General features: G+C 27.7%; 1 protein-coding gene across 2 annotated transcripts; it reads right to left on the bottom strand.

Annotated features, from left to right (window-relative positions):
- Positions 1–813: 813 nt before the first annotated feature.
- On the bottom strand, positions 814–1,688 carry LOC142233903 (uncharacterized). 2 transcript variants are annotated; one of them, XM_075304967.1, is made up of 2 exons: positions 1,398–1,688; positions 814–1,272 (listed from the first exon to the last, which is right to left on the bottom strand). In XM_075304967.1, the coding sequence occupies exons 1-2, from the start codon at positions 1,404–1,406 to the stop codon at positions 985–987; spliced, it is 297 nt and encodes a 98-aa protein (XP_075161082.1). In that variant the 5' UTR covers positions 1,407–1,688; the 3' UTR covers positions 814–984. The 2 variants fall into 2 exon arrangements, with proteins under 2 accessions (XP_075161082.1, XP_075161081.1); XM_075304966.1 differs by having other exon boundaries at positions 814–1,275; positions 1,398–1,680.
- Between the last annotated feature and the right edge of the window lie 8,951 nt (positions 1,689–10,639).

Below are 10,639 nucleotides of genomic sequence, written 5' to 3'. Positions count from 1 at the left end.
TATTCAAAACGTCAAAGTCGAAAATGTTATAAAAAAAACAATTCTGTCCTATTACAATCCCATGTTAAATTTATGTAAATATCATAGTTACTTATTCAATTTTATATCACTTTCGGATACAAAAAGGATATTTTCATTGATTTTTCGGCTACGCTATTATCGCTGAGATCCTACGGAATTTTCGTGAAATTAATTTGTTAAAACAAATCATGATGAAAAGTGAATTGTATCCGTAATTAAGGAATTTTCCGTTTTATCGTATCAAATATTAAAAGATGTGTTTTTTTACAATTTCTTATAAAAATAGTAAATGTTTTATAACCCATTGTGAAGAGGTGCTTTCAATAAAAATTCCTATATGCGATCCAGGCTGATGGGTAGCTCGACTTTGCCAGCTTTTCAAACGTATATACCTTTTTATGATTTTTGTTTTCTTTGTCACCCATAAAATGTCGAAAGCAGTTTTTCGTTTTCTTGGTGCAGTGTCTATGCCAAAGATTTTCCGCAGAGAGCTTTATTTAGAACAATGAAACCAGTTTGGTTGGTTGAAACTGCATGTTCATAAATTCCAATTGACACCAAATCGAGAATTACAAAAATAACACAAAGACAATAATAAATCTCCACATCACAAGTCACTTGACTTTAATATAATAAAAAAAAATCCATGAAATTCAAGATTACAAAAAATATTTACAACAAATTCAAATCATAGCAATATTTCATTCAACAAAATTTTCATAATTATATTTTTTTTTTGGTTTGGTTTAATTTCAGCCAAAATTAGTAAATTCACAAACACACTTACACAACTCACTTTTCAAAAAAAATCTATTAAATATTTTATTATGTAAAACGGCGAACAAAAATTAAATAAAACTTAATCATCACTAATGTGTAAAAACTAAACATAACATTCATATAAGGGCATTCAGGTACGCATGCGCAGACGCTATTGTAATGCATTGGCCCCTCTCTAAATCTCTAATTGTTGTGGTTATTGTAAACCGGTCGTATATCCAAAAAGTCCAAGCTTTCCTTAACCTTCTCAGTATGATGGACCGTATGATTAAGATTCGTTGGTGCCACATAGCCCAAAGCTCTACCACGAGGCGATATAACCAAATGGGCATAGGATTGTGAGGAACCTTGATAGGAGACAACTGAGGGGGCTGAATCGATAACCAAAGGATTTGAAGTGACAGGTTGACCCAGAGTACTAAGGAGAATGCAGCTACAAAATAAACCCATCAATGGAACTGTGAATTGATGCTGCTGTAATGAAAGAAAGAGACAGAGAGAGAGACAGAGTGAAAGAGCGCGCGAGGATGTGGCAGAGGGCCATCGAATTTGGTAAATTCCAAGATACCATCAAATCCAATGACTTTGGTACTTACTTTGTTCATATTGGATGAATGTGTGAATTGTCTGATGTTGATGGTCTGAAAGAGCTTTACTGACTGTTGATATTGTTGATCAGCAGAAAAAAAATATAATTTACTTCTTTTTTATGCTTTATGTTTTTCTTTTCTTCCAAAGGTTTGTTTATACGTTTTTCTGATGTTCGTCCGTCCGGCTGTCCGTCTTTCTGTCTATGGGGCTATAGTTATTGTAGCCATTGGAGTGGTAATTGCCAATGGTATTTACCAATGTCTTTCTATTACTACTCAAGCTTAACTCAATGGCTCTATTGGAGTGTAGTAAATGGGATTGAGTGATTTATCTGCAAATACCTACCTAGGTAGGTGTTCTCCGAGGAGCTCTTTAAACCGGGCTTTATGTGAACACAAAAAATTATTTACGTAAACAAATAATAAAAAAAAATCTACAGAGCAAAAAAACAAAAAACTTAACTAGAAGTAAATGAAAAAATTATTTAAAGGTAACATAAGTAACTCTATTCCATACGTTTCATCCCATTTGACAGTGGCTCACTGTTGGTGTCAAAAACGTACATTTTGACAAAATTTTCTATAGAAATAAAATTTTGACAAAATTTTCTATAGAAATAAAATTTTGACAAAAAATTCTATAAAAATAAAATTATGAAAAAAAGTTTCTATACTAATAAAATTTTGACAAAATGTTCTATAGAAATAAAATTTTGACAAAAAAATCTATAAAAATAAAACTTTGACAAAATTTTCTATAGAAATAAAATTTGGACAAAATTTACTATAGAAATAAAATTTGTACAAAAAATTCTATAAAAATAAAATTTTGAAAAAAAATTCTATAGAAATAAAATTTTGACAAAATTTTGAAAAAATTTTCTATAGAAATAAAATTTTGACAAAATTTTCTATAGAAATAAAATTTTGACAAAATTTTCTATAGAAATAAAATATTGAGAAAATTATCTATAGAAATAAAATTTTTACAAAAAATTCTATAAAAATAAAATTTTTGACAAAATTGTCTATATTTAGAAATAAAATGTTGACAACATTTTCTATAGAAATAAAATTTTGACAACATTTTCTATAGAAATAAAATATGGGCAAAATTTTCTGTAGAAATAAAATTTTGACAAAAAATTCTATAAAAATAAAATTTTGACAAAATTTTCTATAGAAATAAAATTTTTACAACAAATTCTATAAAAATAAAATTTCGACAAAAGTTTCTATAGAAATAAATTTTTGACAAAATTTTCTATAGAAATAAAATTTTGACAAAATTTTCTATAGAAATAAAATATTGGGAAAATTTTCTATAAAAAGAGAATTTTGACAAAATTTTCTATAGAAATAAAATATTGAGAAAATTTTCTATAGAAATAAAATATTGAGAAAATTTTCTATAGAAATAAAATTTTTACAAAAAATTCTATAAAAATAAAATTTTGACAAAATTTTCTATAGAAATAAAATGTTGACAAAATTTTCTATAGAAATAAAATTTTGACAAAATTTTCTATAGAAATAAAATATTGGCAAAATTTTCTATTGAAACAAAATTTTGACAAAATTTTCTGTAGAAATAAAATTTTGACAAAATTTTCTATAGAAAAAAAATGTTGACTCAATTCTCTATAGAAATAAAATTTTGACAACATTTTCTATAGAAATAAAATATCGGCAAAATTTTCAATAGAAATAAAATTTTGACAAAATTTTCTATAGAAATAAAATTTTTACAACAAATTCTATAAAAATAAAATTTTGACAAAATTTTTTATAGAAATAAAATTTTGACAAAATTTTCTATAGAAATAAAATATTGAGAAAATTTTCTATAAAAAGAAAATTTTGACAAAATTTTCTATAGAAATAAAATATTGACAAAATTTTCTATAGAAATAAAATATTGAGAAAATTTTCTATAGAAATAAAATTTTTACAAAAAATTCTATAAAAATAAAATTTTGACAAAATTTTCTATAGAAAAAAAATGTTGACTCAATTTTCTATAGAAATACAATTTTGACAAAATTTTCTATAGAAATAAAATATCGGCAAAATTTTCTATAGAAATAAAATTTTGACAAAATTTTCTATAGAAATAAAATTTTGACAAGATTTTCTGTAGAAATAAAATTTTGACAAAATTTTCTATAGGAATAAAATTTTGACAAAATTTTCTGTAGAAATAAAATTTTTACAAAATTTTCTATAGAAATAAAATGTTAACAAAATTTTCTATAGAAATAAAATGTTGACAAAATTTTCTATAGAAATAAAATGTTGACAAAATTTTCTATAGAAATAAAATATTGGCAAAATTTTCTATTGAAATAAAATTTTGACAAACTTTTCTATACAAATAAATTTTTGACAAATTTTTCTATACCAAAAAAATGTTGACCCAATTTTCTATGGAAATACAATTTTGACAAAATTTTCTATAGAAATAAAATATCGGCAAAATTTTCTATAGAAATAAAATTTTGACAAAATTTTCTATAGAAATAAAATTTTGACAAGATTTTCTGTAGAAATAAAATTTTGACAAAATTTTCTATAGGAATAAAATTTTGACAAAATTTTCTGTAGAAATAAAATTTTTACAAAATTTTCTATAGAAATAAAATGTTAACAAAATTTTCTATAGAAATAAAATGTTGACAAAATTTTCTATAGAAATAAAATGTTGACAAAATTTTCTATAAAAATAAAATATTGGCAAAATTTTCTATTGAAATAAAATTTTGACAAACTTTTCTATAGAAATAAATTTTTGACAAATTTTTCTATACCAAAAAAATGTTGACCCAATTTTCTATGGAAATACAATTTTGACAAAATTTTCTATAGAAATAAAATATCGGCAAAATTTTCTATAGAAATAAAATTTTGACAAGATTTTCTGTAGAAATAAAATTTTGACAAAATTTTCTACAGGAATAAAATTTTGACAAAATTTTCTGTAGAAATAAAATTTTTACAAAATTTTCTATAGAAATAAAATGTTAACAAAATTTTCTATAGAAATAAAATTTTGACAAAATTTTCTATAGAAATAAAATTTTTACAAAAAATTCTTTAGAAATAAAATTTTTACAAAAAATTCTATAAAAATTAAGTTTTTACAAAAAATTCTATAAAAATAAAATTTTGACAAAATTTTCTGTAGAAATAAAATTTTGACAAAATTTTCTATAGAAATCAAATTTTGACAAAATTTTCTAGAGAAATAAAATATTGAGAAAATTTTCTATAGAAATAAAATATTGAGAAAATTTTCTATAGAAATAAAATTTTTACAAAAAATTCTATAAAAATAAAATTTTGACAAAATTTTCTATAGAAATAAAATGTTGATAAAATTTTGACAAAATTTTCTATAGAAATAAAATTTTTACAAACTTTTCTAGAGAAATAAAATTTTGACAACATTTTCTGTAGAAATAAAATTTTGACAAAATTTTCTATAGAAATAAAATTTTGACAAAAATTTCTATAGAAATAAAATTTTGACAAAAATTTCAATTAAAATTAATTTTCTATTAAAAAAAAATTGAAAAAATTTTCTAATAAAATATTTAGAAAATTTTCTATAGAAATAAAATTTTTACAAAAAATTCTATAAAAATAAAATTTTGACAAAATTTTCTATAGAAATAAAATGTTGACAAAATTTTCTATAGAAATAAAATTTTGACAAAATTTTCTATAGAAATAAAATATCGGCAAATTTTTCTATAGAAATCAAATTTTGACAAAATTTTCTATAGAAATAAAATTTTGACAAAAATTTTTTATAGAAATAAAATTTTGACAAAATTTTCTATAGAAATAAAATTTTTACAAAAAATTCTTTAGAAATAAAATTTTTACAAAAAATTCTATAAAAATTAAGTTTTTACAAAAAATTCTATAAAAATAAAATTTTGACAAAATTTTCTGTAGAAATAAAATTTTGACAAAATTTTCTATAGAAATCAAATTTTGACAAAATTTTCTAGAGAAATAAAATATTGAGAAAATTTCTATAGAAATAAAATATTGAGAAAACTTTCTATAGAAATAAAATTTTTACAAAAAATTCTATAAAAATAAAATTTTGACAAAATTTTCTATAGAAATAAAATGTTGATAAAATTTTCTATAGAACTAAAATTTTGACAAAATTTTCTATAGAAATAAAATTTTGACAAATTTTTCTAGAGAAATAAAATTTTGACTACATTTTCTGTAGAAATAAAATTTTGACAAAATTTTCTATAGAAATAAAATTTTGACAAAATTTTCAATTAAAATTAATTTTCTATTAAAAAAAATTTTGTTGAAAAAATTTTCTAATAAAATATTTAGAAAATTTTCTATAGAAATAAAATTTTTACAAAAAAATTCTATAAAAATAAAATTTTGACAACATTTTCTATAGAAATAAAATGTTGACAAAATTTTCTATAGAAATAAAATTTTGACAAAATTTTCTATAGAAATAAAATTTTGACAAAATTTTCTATAGAAATAAAATTTTGACAAAATTTTCTATAGAAATAAAATTTTGACAAAAATTTTTTATAGAAATAAAATTTTGGCAACATTTTCATAGTGGTGGGTAATTAAGATAGACACACTGTACAACAGTACATAAATCCAAGCAACAATGCTCTGTGATTGTATGTTTGTTTTTACTTAATGCTGTCGATGTATTTTTTTTGTCTTCGGATATTTTACAAAATATTGAAAAAAGTGAAGGTTGTGTAGACAGATACATGAGTCAAGCAAAAAAAAAAATGTACTGACACATATTTATGCACATACCTCGAAATATCGAAAAAGGCACGGTTTTGTAAATCTATGTACAAAGCTATGAACCTTAGCAAATTTATTGTAGGAATTGCAACGTTCACACACCACAAGTAATCATACCCTACATAGAGTTCTGGTATAGGGAATTTGGTTAATGGAATGATTTCATTTCAAACACTGCTCCTATATCAGGGTTATAACGACCATATTTATGTAAATTTAGCAATAACTCTACCATGATATAGGGCCCTCTCCCACGACCCTACCTAAGTATAAATCTACTAAAGTACCTAACTGAAATTCATGTCAACGGCTTCAGTACCTATGGCAACCGCTCAAGTTCTACTTAGATTGGTATGACTATATTAAAACAAGTATATACGGCCGTAAGTTCGGCCAGGCCGAAGCTTATGTACCCTCCACCTTGGATTGCGTAGGAATTTCTTCTAAACACTGCCATCCACAATCGAATTACTTGGGTTGCGGTAACGCTTGCCGATGGCAAGGTATCTTAAAACCTCCTAACACCGTCTTCTAAATTGTAAGTAAGTCCATACGTGGTATATATTAAATTAAAAAAGACCGATTAAATACGTATATAATTCAGATTGACAACATTTTCTATAGAAATAAAATTTTAACAAAATTTTCAATAGAAATAAAATTTTAACAAAATTTTCTATAGAAATAAAATTTTGACAAAACTTTTTTTAGAAATAACATTTTTACAAAATTTTCTATAAAAATAACATTTTGATAAAATTGTCTATAGAAATAAAATTTTGACAAAATTTTCTATAGAAATAAAGTTTTGACAAAAATTTCTATAGAAATTAAATTTTAAACAAGTAAGTAAATTCTAAAGTCGGGCGGGGCCGACTATATTATACCCTTTACCACTATGTAGACCAACATTTGTGTTACCATCTCAAGTACTTCAAATCTGCTGGGAGCTATATAAAGGTTTGCATTTCCAGATAAAATATTATAATGGAGACAATTTTTTGTACTTCTGCAAAATCTCTAAAATTAAAATTGAAATCGGCTAACGCCCTGGAATGAAACACAATGTTAGTAAAAAATATGGGAAATATGAAGCAAGAGAAATTTTAAAGCAATTGTACAAAAGAGCATTTATGATTTATCAGGCGATACTTATGTATTCGAGATATAGGATATTTTGAGTCACTACTCAGCAGTGACGATTTTACAAGGATATTGGTTAGATCTTGCCAAGATATGTGGTCAAGTGTGGATTGTGATATATTATTTGGTCAAGTCGGGCGAATTGGAGCCTTATTTAAAACTCAACCGTTCTGTGGAAAGTCTGGCATTACAGTGTGTAGGATATGACAATGATATGGGGAAATCATCACAGAATTTTGTGTAAAGTGTGGGAATTTGGCTTTATTTGTATAAACCGGAAGAACGAATATATGGAGGTTTTATCTAAATCTGAACCAAATTAGATCAAACTTGACACACTTAAATATCATATTAAATATATTCTTTGTGGAAACTATCCCGTCAATTGGAGGAAAATCCCATTGACAATGGGTCTAATATATGAAATAGTCTACCATATTTTCCCACCTCTGGTGTACATATGTATATATGGGAGCTATATCTAAATCTGAACCGATTTTAACCAGATTTGGCACACATAACGATATCATTAAACGTACCTCTCGTGCAAAATTTAAACTAAATCACGGCAAAACTCTGGCTTTTGAGGCCATAGAAGTTCAAATCGGACGAAAGATATATATGGGAGCTATATCTAAATCTGAACCGATTTCAGCCAAATTTGGTATACTTACCGATACTATTAAACGTACTCCTTGTGCAAAATTTGAAGCATGTCAGGGCAAAACTCTGGCTTTTGAGGCCATATAAATTCAAATCGGACGAAAGATATATATGGGAGCTATATCTAAATCTGAACCGATTTAAATAAAATTTACCAAGCATTGGTAGAATACCAATACTGCTCTCTACGCAAAATTTCACGAAAATCGGTAGTAAACTTTGGCCTCTGTTGTCATATGAGTCTAAATCGGGCGAAAGCTATATATGGGAGCTATATCTAAATCTGAACCGATTTTGCTGATATTTTGCAAGTTTTTCGAGACTCATAAAATATTCGGATGTACGGAATTTGAAGAACATCGGTTGATAAACACGCCAATTATAACCAGATCGGTTATAAATATATACAGCTATATCTAAATCTGAACCGATATTTTCCAAAAACAATAGCGATTGTCTTTGTCCCAATAAACGACCCTATGTTAAATCTGTGGACGATCGGACTTAAACTGCGACCTGTACTTTGCGCACAAAAATACATGAACAGACAGACGAACATCGCTAAATCGGCTCAGAATTTAATTCTAAGACGATCGGTAGACTAAACGATGGGTCTCAGACTTTTCCTTCTTGGCGTTACATACAAATGCACAAACTTATTATACCCTGTACCACAGTAGTGGTGAAGGGTATAAAAATGTTCTATAGAAATAAAATTTTGACAAAACTTTTAATAGAAATAAAATTTTGGTAGATTATTTTTGGCTCGAGTGGCAACCATGATTATGAACCGATATGGACCAATTTTTGTGTGATTGGGGATCGGCTATATATAACTATAGACAGATATGGACCAATTTTGGTATGGTTGTTAGAGGCCATATACTAACACCACGTTCCAAAGTTGAACCGGATCGGATGAATTTTGCTCCTCCAAGAGGCTCCGGAGGTCAAATCTGGGGATCGGTTTATATGGGGGCTATATATAATTTTGAACCGATGTTGACCACTTTTTGCATGGTTTTAAGAGACAATATACCAACACCATGTACCAAATTTCAGCCGAATCGGATGAAATTTGCTTCTCTTAGAGGCTCCGCAAGTCAAATCTGGGGATCGGTTTATATGGGGGCTATATATAATTATGAACCGATGTGGACCAATTCTGGCATGGTTTTAAGAGACCATATACCAACACCATGTACCAAATTTCAGCAAGATAGGATGAAATTTGCTTCTCTTTGAGGCTTTGCAAGCCAAATCTGGGGATCGGTTTATATGGGGTCTATATATAATTATGGACCGATGTGAACCAATTTTTGCACGGTTGCTAGAGACCATATACCAACACCATGTACCAAATTTCAGCCGGATCGGATGGAATTTGCTTCTCTTTGAGGCTCCACAAGCCAAATCTGGGCATCGGTTTATATGGGAGCTATATATAATTATGGACCGATATGGACCAATTCTGACATGGTTTTAAGAGACCATATACCAACACCATGTACACAATTTCAGCCAGATCGGATGAAATTTGCTTCTCTTTGAGGCTTTGCAAGCCAAATCTGGGTATCGGTTTATATGGGGGCTATATATAATTATGGACCGATGTGAACCAATTTTTGCATTGTTGGTAGAGACCATATACCAACACCATGTACCAAATTTCAGCAAGATCGGATGAAATTTGCTTCTCTTTGAGGCTTCGCAAGCCAAATCTGGGGATCGGTTTATATGGGGGCTATATATAATTATGAACCGATGTGAACCAATTTTTGCATGGTTGTTAGAGACCATATACCAACACCATGTCCCCATGGAGCCACCGTGGTGCAATGGTTAGCATGCCCGCCTTGCCTACACAAGGTCGTGGGTTCGATTCCTGCTTCGACTGAACGCCAAAAAGTTTTTCAGCGGTGGATTATCCCACCTTAGTAAAGTTGGTGACATTTCTGATGGTTTCAAAGCTTCTCTAAGTGGTTTCACTGCAGTGTGGAACGCCGTTCGGACTCGGCTATAGAAAGGAGGTCCCTTGTCATTGAGCTTAACATGGAATCGGGCAGCACTCAGTGATAAGAGAGAAGTTCACCAATGTGGTATCACAATGGACTGAATAGTCTAAGTGAGCCTGATACATCGGGCTGCCACCTAACCTAACCTAACACTATGTCTCAAATTTCAGCCGGATCGGATGAAATATGCCTCTGTTAGAGGCTCCACAAGCCAAATCTGAGGGTCCCTTTATATGGGGGCTATACGGAAAAGAGGACCGATATGGGCCATTTGCAATACCATCCGACCTACATCAATAACAACTAATTGTGCCAAGTTTCAAGTCGATAGCTTGTTTCGTTCGGAAGTTAACGTGATTTCAACAGACGGACGGACGGACATGCTTAGATCGACTCAGAATTTCACCACGACCCAGAATATATATACTTTATGGGGTCTTAGAGCAATATTTCGATGTGTTACAAACGGGATGACAAAGTTAATATACCCCCATCCTATGGTGGAGGGTATAAAAAAGACCGATTAAATACGTATATAATTCAGTTTGAAAAAATTTTCTATAGAAATAAAATTTTGACAAAATTTCTATAGAAATAAAATTTTAACAGAAT

This window comes from Haematobia irritans, chromosome 4, assembly GCF_050003625.1.
Source record: "Haematobia irritans isolate KBUSLIRL chromosome 4, ASM5000362v1, whole genome shotgun sequence".
NCBI lineage: Eukaryota > Metazoa > Arthropoda > Insecta > Diptera > Muscidae > Haematobia > Haematobia irritans.
This window is presented reverse-complemented; position numbering and strand designations above follow the sequence as displayed.